This window comes from Alexandromys fortis, unplaced genomic scaffold, assembly GCF_014885135.2.
Source record: "Alexandromys fortis isolate MF-2015 unplaced genomic scaffold, M_Fortis_MF-2015_v1.1 scaffold_24, whole genome shotgun sequence".
NCBI classification, from domain to species: domain Eukaryota; kingdom Metazoa; phylum Chordata; class Mammalia; order Rodentia; family Cricetidae; genus Alexandromys; species Alexandromys fortis.
The window spans coordinates 2,432,320-2,446,481 of NW_026067906.1; the positions used below are offsets into that span (position 1 = coordinate 2,432,320).

At 44.8% G+C, this 14,162-nt stretch overlaps 1 protein-coding gene across 3 annotated transcripts in view; it reads left to right on the forward strand.

Annotated features, from left to right (window-relative positions):
• Poc1b (POC1 centriolar protein B) overlaps positions 1 to 14,162 on the forward strand; it is an 84,019-nt gene that overhangs the window by 12,384 nt on the left and 57,473 nt on the right. For 2 of the 3 annotated variants that reach the window (XM_050135490.1, XM_050135488.1), the window contains exons 3-4: positions 10,327 to 10,498; positions 10,835 to 11,020. In XM_050135490.1, coding sequence (XP_049991447.1) covers positions 10,327 to 10,498; positions 10,835 to 11,020 — 358 coding nt within the window. The remainder of the gene's footprint in view (positions 1 to 10,326; positions 10,499 to 10,834; positions 11,021 to 14,162) is intronic. The other variant, XM_050135489.1, reaches the window with a different exon arrangement.

Consider the following 14,162-nt stretch of genomic DNA (forward strand, 5'->3'; position numbering starts at 1 on the left):
TCTCCAGGCAGAATCCAACCCCTCTGGAATTTCTGAGAGAATCTTTGAGCCAGTGACAGTTCCTAGAAACGCCTCCCCCCACGCTACAAACCCAGGATCACCCACTTTCACACATCTCTGCACACAAGCAGCGTGCTATTGTTAGCCTCCCCCTTCGACATGCTGGCAGGGGATTTTAAAACTATGTTTAAAGGGGATGGGTCCGGAGGGGAGGTGGGGGAAAGAACTGGAAGGAATAGAAGGATGGGAACTGGAATCGGGATATATTATATGAGAAAAGAATCTATTTTCATCTATTTATTTAGTTAGTTTGGTTTTTCAAGACAGGGTTTCGCTGTGTAGCCCTGGCTGCACTGGAAGTCTTCCCTCTAGGACCTCTACAGAGATCCCCCTGCCTCTACCTCCCAAGTCCTGGAATTAAAGGCGTGCGCTGCTGCTACCTGACCAAGGATCTATTCCCAATAAAAGGAAAAGTTAGTTTAAAAAAGTACATCTTGCCCTGTGCATGCGATCTCTCTGCCTGATCCCCCACTTGAACCCCTCACTTAGAGATCTGTCCTTTATCGACACTAACACAACCCTGTCCTTCCCCACACATTCCATCCCCCCTGCTGTATAGGTCAGATGCTGTTTGGGAGGAGGGGGCACAGGTATGCACACTGCTGCGGAGGCCAGAGCACAGCCTCAGGTCTCATCCCTCAGGTGCCACTTCTGCCTTGCTTGGTTTTGTCCTTGCGATGTCCATCGTGTGTGGTGTATGCACTTACCAGTTCCATTGTGCGTAGGTGCGCGTGTGCGCATGCGCACACATTTCCAGGAGGCCAAAGGTTGATGCCAGGTGTTATTTCTCAGTCTTTTTATTGCTTTGAAACAGGATCTTTCGCTGAACCTGAAGCTTATTGATTTGACTGGCTGGCTTATTGATTTGTCTGGCTGACTTATTGATTTGGCTAGCTGGCTAATAATGATCCCTAGCCCAGGGATTACAAGCATATGTCATTGTGCCTGTTTTTTTTTTTTTTTTAATCTGGCTTCTGGGGGTTGAATTTAGGCTCTCATGTTGGCAATGGAAGCACCCTTTAACAACCATGCCAGCTCACCAGCCTGAGGCCGTACTCTTGAATAAACAAATTATGCTAGGAGAGGCAGCCCTGACCTGAAGGGGGCGGGTGAGCTGTGAAAGAGAAAGGATGGTGGTGGCTTTAAAGGACTTGAGAGGACTTGGTGTCCCCAAGCAGTCAGATCAAGGTTGAAGTGGTTGTGGAGGTTTCTGGCTCTAAGGGAGAGCATGTATCTGCTCTTCTCGGGCCCACAGACCCCATTTGGGAAGGAGATCAAGCACCATACAGGGCACTAGCTAAAGGGTATGCAGAGCCCTATGGGGGTGAAAGCTTACACCATGATTGATGAGTGTAGAGATGTAAGGCTGAACTTCCGGTGCCACCTCGAGGAATACGAGCATGGAGCATGGTGGAACACAGACATTCACGTCCCCGCTTCCTCCCATCTCTGCCCCCCAAGTTATCTTTAGTGAAAGTTAATTTTTTAAAGCCCCCATAGTTCCTTTAGACACAAGATTTTGTTTTTCTCATCTGGGGCAGAGAAATTTTAAATTCAGACCATTACTTAATTAAACTAACCATAGTTAGTTGGCTAGTAAAAACAGATTCGGAGAGTATTAAGCTGTTTGCATTTTGTAGTTCCAGTTAGAATACTGTGATCTAATTGTACAAACCCTCTTCCGTTTGGGTTTGTAAATGTGTGTACTTAAAGATTACATCTTATTTTTTTAATGATCGATAGAGAATGCCTTGTCAATGATTTCTCTAGACTTCCTGGTTTATTTTTCCCTACGGAAGGCAGTCCATTGCTTTCTTTGGTGGCCGCAAGGCCATTGTGACGCTGGACATGCAGGAGCAGGTGCCGGGTAGCTTGTAGTAGGGAAGGACAGAAGCAGAGAGCAGAGAGTGTAGAAGAACTTCTAGAGTAGCTGTGCAAACAGACTAGGCGTCAGATAGGAAGGTGAATTACCAGGCTCCTCGTGACTATGAGAAGACCCAGGAGAGGATATAGTTCAGACGAATAAAAATAGATATGGGCCTAGCGAGATGACTCAGCAAGCAGAGGGGCTTACTCCGAAGCCTGACAACCCGAGTTCGGTCCCCGTGACCCACGTAAAGGCAGAAGGCAATGACTGACTCCACCAGCTTGCACCGTGACACATGTGCCCACACAGCATGCAAGCGCGCGTGCGCACGCACACACACAGACACACACACACACAAATGCTTTTAAAGATAAATATGAATGTCAACCCTTTTAGAAGATTCTGGCATTTGTCCTCTGACTTAGATCCAGCAGTAATTGTTGTGCAGACTTATCAGAATGATATGCTTGTATGACAATCATGCCATTTGCAGAGCAGCGTTGTATAAAAAAGCAACAAGATCACAACCGATCTAAATAGGGTTAGTTTCATTAAATAATTTGAAGGCTAGCTACACAATAGGCTGATATATAGATTTCTCCCTCCGGTTATAACAGTAATTGGAGTCTGAAAAGAACCGTGAAACAAAAATCAGTACACAATGCACCTTTTCCAGGCAGTGAGCCCCCAAGTGCAAATCCCTGACCTTTGGGGGATGAGAGCACACAAGGTGAGCCCTGCACCTCGACTTTCTTCCTAGCCACGCTCTCCCCAGAGGATAGCAGAGATATAAAATGAGCAGCTTGTCCCACTGGCTGAGCTGCTCCAGATGTGGACTGGAGAGGCTGGGTTCCGAGTCGTTTTTGAGCTCAGCCTCAAAAGAATATCTGTCTGTGAGGTGTTGTTCTAAAGCTTTGATTGACAGCCAAGAGGCACACAAAAAGAGCAGGTTACTCCATTCAGAGGGCAGACTCCCTAGGACTCCTTCTCAAATCCCACCACCTAGGGAATACATTGGGGTCAAACTGCAACATGAGTTTCAGTAGGGACCAAGCACTTAGTGGTAAGTGACTTTAAGTTCTAGCTTCATTGCAAATGATTAAGAAAAAAAATACATATTTAAAGGTGTTTCTATAAAGAGAAAAGTGGTAGGGTCAATAGGCTACATGTAAACTTGATAAAATCTCCAGTAGGGAAAGAAGGTGTGGGGTCTTTTGTACTGTCTTGTAATCTTTCTACAGGCTTGGAATTATGAAAACTAAAATTTCCCAAGAAGAGAAAAGGAAACACAGAGTAAGGTATTCTGTGTATTAACAAAACACACACACCAGCATACACTGAGTAGACAGGAGAAGAAAGGGAGAGGCAGAATGCGAAAGGGCAGATACACACTGTCCTCCGTATACAGAAGAGCAGATGTGCACCGTCCTCCATATACAGAAGAGCAGATGTGCACTGTTCTCCATATACAGAAGAGCAGATGTGCGTTGTCCTCCATATACAGAAGACCAGATGTGCGTTGTCCTCCATATACAGAAGAGCAGATGTGCGTTGTCCTCCATATACAGAAGACCAGATGTGCGTTGTCCTCCATATACAAAAGACCAGATGTGCGTTGTCCTCCATATACAAAAGACCAGATGTGCGTTGTCCTCCATATACAGAAGAGCAGATGTGCACTGTCCTGCATATACAGAAGAGCAGATGTGTACCGTCCTCCATATACAGAAGAGCAGATGTGCACCGTCCTCCATATACAGAAGAGCAGATGTGCACCGTCCTCCATATACAGAAGAGCTGATGTGTACCATCCTGCATATACAGAAGAGCAGATGTGTACCATCCTGCATATACAGAAGAGCAGATGTGCGTTGTCCTCCATATACAGAAGAGCAGATGTGCTCTGTCCTCCATATACAGAAGAACAGATGTGTACCGTCCTCCATATACAGAAGAGCAGATGTGCACTGTCCTCCATATACAGAAGAGCAGATGTTCACTGTCCTCCATATACAGAAGAGCAGATGTGTACCGTCCTGCATATACAGAAGAGCAGATGTGCACTGTCCTCCATATACAGAAGAGCAGATGTGTACCATCCTGCATATACAGAAGAGCAGATGTGCACCGTCCTCCATATACAGAATGCATGAGACTGAACACACCAGTGTCTGTTAGCACATAGAATTCCCAGTGGTCATGCTTCAGGAAAGGACATATGAGAAACTTGACTAGGACAACAGACTTTGTTCTTCTGTGTCCTAACAAGGATTTCCTTAAAGAATGGATTGCTGTTTTCATAATGTATTTTATATATGCATATAAATCATATATATAATATATATGTAATTTTTTTCTTAGATTGGTAGATTTACTGACTAACATTTTTCTTCACCTGTTCCCTTTGGCATTTTATCTTAAAATAGAGCAGGAGCACGATGAATACTGTGAACTTTGACATTTTAACTGATGTGGTAATGTTTACATGGGGTGTGGTTCCAGAGAAATTGAAATGAATATGAAAGCAAATTATACACACAGTTCAGTCGTGACATCCATACTTGCATATCATTTTTTTATTATTGATACTGGAACAGTTCTTAACCAAGAAAGAAGATTAAGGACTAGGTGAGGTGCACACATCCGTAATCCCAATACATTAGAGCTGTTGGGGTGCAGGAGGATCTGGAATTCAAGGTTGTCATTGGCTCATGGCAAGCTTGTGTCTAGTTTGGGCTACCTGAGATCCTGCCTCAAAAAAAAGGGGGGGAAGGAGGAAGGAAGGAAGGAAGGAAGGAAGGAAGGAAGGAAGGAAGGAAGGAAGGAAGGAAGGAAAGACAAACAGAACAACGGAGGAAGGGAATTCAGGCGAGAGAGCCAACACTGACTTACATATTAGTATGATATTTTTACTTTGTTGTTGACATTATTTCCTGTTTTTTCCAGACAGGGTTTCTCTGTGTAACATCCCTGGCTGTCCTGGAACTTGTTATGTAGACCAGGCTGGTCTCAAACTCACAGAGATCAGTGTACTTCTGCCTCCTGAGTGCTGGGAGAAAAGGCATTTGCCACCATGCCCTGTTTGTTTGCTTGCTTTTTTTTATTACTTATTTTTATTTTATTTGCATTGGTGTTTGGCTTGCATGTATTGCATATGTGAAGGCATCAGATCTTCTGAAGCTGGAGTTTGCAAAGAGTTGTGAGCTGCTGTGTGGGTGCCAGGAGCTGAACCCAGGTCCTCTGCAAGAGCAGCCAGTTCTCCTGATGGCTGAGCCGTCTCTCCAGCCCCATCTAAAAGGAATAAAAATAATACATTAGTAGTTTTTCTGTTTTGTTTTCCTGAAGTGTAAGAGAAAAGCATAAAGTATTCCAAACTGCAGCTGTAACTGGGACATTTCTATGTCTGGTGTGTCTTCATTGGTACATCTCACTTAATTCTGATTCTGCAGCTTAATCTTTTAGCCATTATACTGAAGTTAAACATCTTTCTAGGCTCTGGGCAGGTATATACTCCCTCTCGGACGCTCACAGTTATGTCGACAGCATCTCTGAACAAACTCTTGGTTTTTCCTTTTCCCACCTCTCAACCCGTAGGTCAAGACCCCTTTGGCAAATCTATGTCCAAAAAATATTTACATTACAATTTATAATGGTAGCAAAGTTACAGTTATGAAGAAGCAACAAAAATAAGTTCTTGTGAGGGCCACCACAACATAAGGGACTGTATTAAAGGGTCACAGCCTCAGGAAGGTGGAGAGCATTGCTCCAGAGCTCTTTTCATCTCATTAAATGGCCTTTAGGTTTTTCTGGGAGACCGGCAGTCAGGACCGTTCTGCTTTTCTTCCTCAAATCCATTAACGAACCCTGTAGTTTCTAGCCCTCCAGTTTTCACAGCCTCAGACCTAGTCAGATCACCATCCCCTCCAAAGAGCACTATTGTGGTACTGGGAGTTGATTTTTTTCTTATGCTTCTTCTCTGTTGCCTGTGTTATATGCCTGTTAACCTGCTCCAGAGTAAGCCCCAGTAAGGCCTCAGGCAGCTTCCAATTCCTATGGCAAATACTTAAGGAGGAAAGATATATTTGGGCTTCTGGTCGGAGGTTTCAGTTGGTGGCCAAGTTACCTGTGTCTTCTTTTGGGCCTATGGTCAGGGCCCATGTCACAGCAGAAGCACATGATGAAGGAAGCTGCTCCCCTCTTGGTGGCCGGGACCAGACAGAAAGAGCTGATGTCCTATTACCCTTTCAAGGTCTTCCCCCATAATCTCACCCTACCCACTAGGCTCCAACTCTTAAAATCCACCACATCCTGATAAATACCACAAACTGTTGTGCAAGTCTTGACCACATGGGCCTGGCTGAAGTCCCTCCTTATGTCACTCCAGTCATTCTCTCTGTGATGGGTAATTTTAATGTCTCAGTTAAGCCAGCTTGACTGTGTGCTCTTCTAAACGCTCCCCGTCCTCTACGTAATGTTTTTATAAGTTCATAACTACCCGCTTCAGTCACAGAGGAGGACTACAGCATAACTATATCTACTCTGTGCCGAGGGGTAACGAGTTTCCGGCATGGGGTAACTTGAACAGTACTGCTGCAAACACGGGCATGTGTTCTGTGAAAAGTCCATGCATTCTCTTTGGTATCTAGGTGGGGGTGTAGCTGCCAAGTCAAATGCCAAGTGTGTGTTCTACTTCAGATAGGTGGTACATTCAAACTCTTTCCAGAGTGGTGACACTAACCAGCATGATGGGAGACTTCTGGTTAGTCCACGTCCCCAGAGAGGCAATGTCTCCTTTACTGTAAGCATTTGGATGAGGGTGTGGTGACCCTGGTTTCCTGTCGACTAGCAGAATTGAGCACCTTTTTTTTTACTTACTGGCTTGTGGTTTATGAAAGTCCCATCTATTTAACCCTTTGCCTGTTTTCTTGCTAGGTCATAATCATTTTTCTTATGGATTTATATGATGTTTGTAGATTCTAAGCACAGTTTGTGGTATTCATTCATACATACAGACATACATATATACAATCATCTCCCTTGCCTAGCTCTGCGTGTGTGTGTGTTTGTGTGTGTATATGTGCTATTCCCATATAGCTCAGTCTGACCTGAAATTTACTGACTGGAATCTACTGTAACCCAGGCTGGCTTCTAACTCATAAACACTCTTTCTGCTTCTGCCTTCTGAGTGCTGGAATTGCAGACATGTTCCACCATGCTCAGCACAGTGGGTTCTCTTTTTTCTTTCTCAGTATGTATGTATGTATGTATGTATGTATGTATGTATGTATGTATGTATTTATTTATGTTCAGCATCTCCTGTGCTGGTCTTAAGATGAGGTTCAACTCCAAAGGAGTGAATTTTTAAGGAGATCTGGAGGTTGGGAGGGGGCGGCAGCTGGAGAGATAGCTCATTGCTGAAGACCACTTGCTACTCCTGCAGAGGGCCAGGGTTCAGGTGCCAGCATCTGCGTGGTGGCTCACAAGCATCTGTACCTCCAGTTCCAGGGCAGATGGCAGTTCTTCTGATAGCAAGCTCCTTGCAAGCCCAAAGACTTGACTTCCATCCCCAGAACCCAGGCAAAGCTAAATAAAAACCAGGCATGGTGGCACCCTTAGGAAATCCCAGCACTGCAGAGGCAACAACAGGCAGATCCCTGGGGCTCACTGCCAGTGGGCCTAAGCTACTTGAAGAGTTCCCAGCCAGTGAGAGACCCTGGCTAATAATGGAGGAGGGGGAGGAAGGGAAGGCAAGAAAGAGAGAGGCAGGGAGGGAGGAACGATCAAGAAAGATCAAGGCAAGGCAAAGAAAATACCTAAGAAATAATACCCAAGGTTGTCTTCTGGATTCCATATATGCACACAAACATGCATACACACACACACACACACACACACACACACACACACACACACGAGAGCCTTTCTTTGCTTTTTTTTTTTTTTTTTTTGGACATCCGTCTTATTGTGCAGCCCTGAATTGGCCTGAAACTCACTACCTAGGCCAGGCTGCCTTGAATTCACAGAGACCTATTGGTCTCTTCCTTCAAGCACTTGGATTAAAGGTGTGTGCCGCCACATTCTGTTTACAGTGACCCCCCCCCACACACACACACACAAGGGAGAAAAGTGTTTTCATTTTACTGTAGCATAAAATGTCATCCTCTTTCTTTATGATTAGTAGTTTATAGTTGTTGTTTTAGCAAATGACTTTCCTCAAAGTCATAAAGGTATTCTATGTTCTCCAAAAACTTACTGTTTTGCCATTTTAATGACATTTTAATCCGTAACACATACAGACTTTACTCATTTGAAAAGACAAAAGCAAAGCTCTTCTTTAGGGATAGGGACAGTTTTCCCACCCAGAGCATGGGGTGCCCTCTTTGCAAAACCCAGTGGCTTCCTGCTGCACTTGGGGTAAACTGTGCCTCTCCCCGTGCCTCCTTGACTAAAGCCTGTGCCCTGTGATGTCACTTGTCTTCTTGCCTGTCCTGTCTTCCGAGTGCAGTCTCAGACTTTGCACACGAGTTCCCTTCTGCCAAACACAGTGGTGTATGCCTTTTCCCCCACTACTTCGAAATCTGAGGCGGGAAGGTTATGTGTTTGAGACCAGCCTGGGTTATAAAGTAAAACCCTATCTAAAAAAAAAATAAAATAAAAATGACAACAAAAAATTGCTTCTGGGCCTTCTGGCTAAGACGAAGTGGCATTCCTGCTACTCAGAGTGCTCTTTCTGCCATCTTAGCTAGATCATTTCATCCACCTTCCCCAGGACAGACCCTCTCGTCATGGTGTTTAACATGAATAAATGATGAGTTTTTTGTTTGTTTTGTTTTGTTTTTTCAAGACAGGGTTTCTCCATGTATCCTAGCTGTCCTGGAACTGAACTAGCTCTTATAGACCAGGCTGGCCTCGAACTCACGGAGATCCACCCGCCACTGCCTCTCAAGTGCTGGGATTGACGGTGTGCCACTGCCTCTCAAGTGCTGGGATTGACGGTGTGCACTACCACCTCCCAGCTGAGTAAATGATGTGTTAAGATGCTCCCTCCACGTATGATGGTGCTAATGATGTCTCACTGAGGGAATGGGCTATGTCTCACTTGCCTTTGCGTATCCTGTTTGCAGCATAATACACAGAACTCAACCAGGATCCCAGCATAGCATGTGTAACCAGTTGTCTTCCCTGTTTGTCCCCAATCCCCAGTAAACAGACCCCAGTACAGATGTTTTAGAGTTTGGACAAACTGCAGTAGAACATCAACTTTTTGTACTCTTTCCCCACCTCCTCCAGTCTCCCTCGCCCCCCCCCCTTTATAAAGGCAATACATTGAATAAAATTATGGCTCAAAACCTAGAAACTCACCGGACTTTAAACGTGGAGGTAATGCATAAGCTAGGGAATTTAGGAGACTTGTGTAACTTTGTAAAGCTGGGGGCCCTGTTTCTGCCTGTCAGTGATATGCACTGTCCTTGAAGTTTACAAAGTTGCTAATATCTCCAAGCATTCTCTGTAGACATGGTGATTCCCAGTGACCTGATTTCTGCTGTTGGGGGCTGTTCTAGGATGTGTACATGATAGAACTTGTTTTGTAGGCAAGATTTGAAGATTTTTAGGCTAATGTTCAATGTACAGTTCTTCTTATTAATCATCAAATGTCATAAAATTACAGAGCAGAAACAGACTTTTAAGGGCATCTCACCCAGCTTTAAAAACATTTCTGGACCAGTTGATGAAAGTGGGTGATTAGTTTCTCAAACTTACCTGCACCGTGGGCATGTGAGAAAAAAAAAAAAAAAACATATTCCTAGGGAAAGCTTGTGGGAATGTTTAGCAATAAAGACATGATTTATACAGTGCATTTCATATGGTTCAGGAAAAAATTGTTTCTGCTTATACCCGTGTTCATCCACAGAGAGAAGCACCAAGGACATACAGACAAAAGGCAAATAAGTAGGATTAGGCAAAGAGTGTATTAGGGCTGCCCCTACTGCTTTTGACTTCTGGGTGAACTCGCTTCCACATACTTTTCTCAAGTAGCTCACCTGTCCCTCTGAAAAGATTGATTGCCCCCACACTGAGGTGAAGTAACTTCCAGGCACCCAGATGGAATGACTCAGTCCAATGCCCTCTTCTTCAGCCTTCTTCCTTCTGGTAGCTTCTGGTAGCTTCTAGTCGCTACGCTCCCCTTGGATCCTGGGACTAGTACCCCTTCTGAAGCACGCCACTACCAAGTTTGCATATTCATAATGAAACAAAAATCATTTGAAACGATAAAATACTTTTGCCCTTACCTGGTCAGCTCTACAACCTCTGACTTCTTTGTCAATCACAGTTGTTAGTGACAAGGTATGCGTCCGGTCCTGTCTTAACCCTGGTTTGTTTGTTCTCTTTCTCGACAGCCACTGCCTCTTGGGACACCTTTCTTATGCTGTGGAGTTTGAAGCCAAACACTAGAGCTTACAGATATGTGGGCCACAAGGACGTTGTGACCAGCGTGCAGTTTTCTCCACAAGGAAACTTAGTAGCCTCTGCTTCACGAGACAGAACTGTTAGGCTCTGGGTTCCTGATAGGTGAGAGGAAGAAACACTTGATAAGTTTTGGGTTGGAACTGTGAGGGACTCCTGGGGTCTGGCTGCTCCTAGTGTGCTTCTTGGGATTGCCTCAACTAGTTAATGACCTGTACTCACTGGTATCACACAAGTAATACCCTGGTCTTAAACTCAAACTATTTCATTCAACTCAAAATTATGTCTTCCTTTTGAAAAACCATTTCTAACCTGGAGGTAGGTACAGTATGTCTGAATCTTTGGGAGATGGCCAGCAATCTCTGTGTAACTCTGAAACACACTGGCATATATCAAAAGTTTAATTGTCAACCTCCTTGTGCCCTTTCATGGTTTTTTTAGGAGCCCTGGGGACCCTGTTGACACCCTGTGCTTAGACTGTCCTTTGATTGTTACCATTCATTTTGGAGCTCTAGAATTTTCTCATTTAAAAAATTTCAGCTTGGCAGTGGTGACACATGCCTTTAATCCCAGCACTGTGGCAGAAGCAAGTATATCTCTGAGTTCGAGGCCAGCTTGGTGTACAGAGTGAGTACCAGAACAGCCAGGGCTACACATAAACCTTGTCTTGAAAAACCGTATACATATATCATTGCATTTGCTGAAGTCTCATTCCCTGATAACAGATCTTCTGTGAGACACTGTTCAGACATGAGCCGACAGCCTGTCTATTGTAAAACGCTTTGGAGTTAGGATTTTTTGTAAGTTTTAAATTTTAAGTATCCCCCCACCCATACCCGCCAACAGCCAGCCAGCCTTGTACCTTGTATCTACCCCCCCCTTTTTCTAGGATGCTTTTTGAATGGCTCCTGTGTGTTCTGTCCTTTTCTTCTGTCCTGTAGCAGAGGATGGGACTCTGTGGCTCTTTGGTGGCAGGGTTGATGTGCAGTCTGTGACACTCTCGTGCACCTAGAGAGAAAGCACGTGTGTGAATGGTTGCCTGCCGCCAGGCACTTCATTCTGCCACCACCCAGGGGAAATTCTGTTCAGAAAAGTCTGAATATTTTGCTGACAGAGGTAAAAACTCTTCAAGAGAATTGACATGAGAATGTGCATGGACTCTAGGGAAACTCAGAGGAGGTGAGTTTGAGGCTCGGGAGAAAGCGTACGCTTTGAAAGCCTTAGCTCTGGAAATCGAGGATGAGTTCATTGTTTCAGGGGTTGCAGCTGGTTTTTCTATTACTGATGTGAGAAACGGAGCATTCAGGGGGTGGGTGCACTAAAATCACCCCGAATCATTGCTGTAGATATCTACCTAGTGGTTGTATTTCTGTACTGGTTTCTCTTTCTAAATAATAGCAGTAGGCCATTTATTATTTAGATTATTTATTCTAAATAATCACAGTAGGCCAGGACAGTGGTGATTCATGGCAACGGGGAATTTAGATATCAGTGTTTAGTTACTCATTACTGCTTAAAATCTCCCTTACTGACTAGTTCAATCCAAAGACTAACACTTCTCCTCATCTTGTGGGTGGTTGGGATGCTTTTCTCCCCATTTGGTGTTGGCAGAGGTAACCACACAGCCTCGTGAGCTGGTGGCTGAGCTGGAAGACACACTGTGTCTCAGTCACAAGTGTGGGTCCTTGGTTTTCCTTGAGTCCTCTGACCCAGCAGAATAGCCTACAAAGTGGCAGGGGAGCTCCGGATTATGACAGCAAAAACTGCTGGACATCTTAAGGACTTGGCCCTCAGCTGCACAGTGTCACCGGTGCTGGACAGAATAAGTCACAAAATCAGACCAGATCTGAAAGAAGAGAGTGGCGAGGCACCAGCCCAGCAGACAGCACACGAACTCTGCTGCCCGGGCTTCTACTAGGTTTTCTGTGCAGTGGGGCCCAGGGCAGGGCAGCCTAGCCCAAAGGAGGCCCTAGAAAGATAGCCACGCAGTAGCACAGACTGCTGGGCGGGGTGTAGACTGAAGTTCAGGGACTGTTTTATTTATTTATTTATTTATTTATTTATTTATTTATTTATTTATAGATTTATTTATTTATTATGTATACAGTATTCTCAGCATTCTGTCTACAGGCCAGAAGAGGACACCAGATCTCATTACAGATGGTTGTAAGCCACCATGTGGTTGCTGGGAATTGAACTCAGGACCTTTGGAAGAGCAGGCAGTGCTCTTAACCACTGAGCCATCTCTCCAGCCCTCAGGGACTGTTTTAATGATATTGACTGGTCGCTTCCTGGTCACTGTGGATGGCAAGTCTTTTCTTTGCTGTCTCCTGATTCTTTTCACAAGTGTTCCTATTGAAAACGGACTGAAGTCATCCTTGTATTCTCTCCTGGATGTCTACTACCAATATCGATTATTTCGTATGCATTATCCTATGCCTGGTGATAGAAATTAATGATAAAGTCACATTTGCCCCCGGGCCACTGACTGGGCAAGCCAGACTGAATCTCCGAAGCTTGTAATTATAATATTGACTCTTCTGAGTGAAGTTCAGTAGGTGGTTACTCTCTTGTGTACCTGACGTATTAAATGGTATCTCACAGAGATGGGTTCGGTCATTCCTGTAGGAGAGAAAAGAGTTTAATTTTAAAAGTCAGGATATACTGCAGTTACTCAAATCCTAGTAGCAGATCAGGGTCATCAGATGGGCAGGGGTCTTCCTAAGAGCGTGACTGCAGAGGCACAGGTGTGTCTGAAGCACTCTGAATGTGCCGGGTACAAAGTTCAGCCCCGTGGCAGGATATCCTGCTAGGGAGCCAGGAACACATTTACACTGGGATTTGTGTGCATGTCATTCATCACCTTTTCAACAGTGATAAGCGCAGTCTGTAGGTGACGGGGGTGTGGGGGTGATGTGGGGTGAGAAAGGATTAGAGCAGGGCGACCGATTAAGAGGCTTCTGCACTAATCGAGGTGAAGGGTGCTAAGGATAGAAGTTCCTGAAGGCAGGCAGAACTGGGGCAGAAAGAAGAGGGCTATTCAGAGGGTGTGGAGGAAGTGGTAACCCCAGGTTTAGGGATGTAGTGTGTGGAGGAGAAGGTGCACGGGACTTCTCCCGACTTGTGCCGTAGAGACAATGCTGCCTGCCCCAATCCCAAGGTAGCAAATGCAGTGTGAGGTACAGGTGTTCAGATTCCTGTGGGCATCTAAGATTTGAGAATCTAAAACAGATGTCTCTGGCTGAATTGGCACCTCATCCGTGCCAGTCATTGTGGCAGTCTCCCCGTGTACTATAGGAAATGATTTTCCTAATGTAAAAAATGACTGTAATGTCCTGGTTATAGTGCCTTGCGAACTTAACACTGACACAGAATTTCTCAGCATTCACCACTTAGTCTGCTGATTCTTCTGAGGCTTTTTGCTTTTGTTTTTTTTTTTTTTTTTTTGAGATTTCTAACTTCCCGTGTGTTAATAATAGAAGAGCTCCGTGGGGAGGGACAGTGCACACCCATGAGGGCTTCTCTAGAGCATGACCAGCCTTCATCTGTTTTTTTAAAATATTTATTTACTTATTATGTATACAATATTTTGTCTGTGTGTATGCCTGCAGGCCAGAAGAGGGCACCAGACCTCATTACAGATGGTTGTGAGCCACCATGTGGTTGCTGGGTATTGAACTCAGGATCTTTTGAAGAGCAGGCAATGCTCTTAACCGCCGAGCTGTCTCTCCAGCCCCCCCCCCTTCATCTGTTTTTAAGTTTTTCCTCA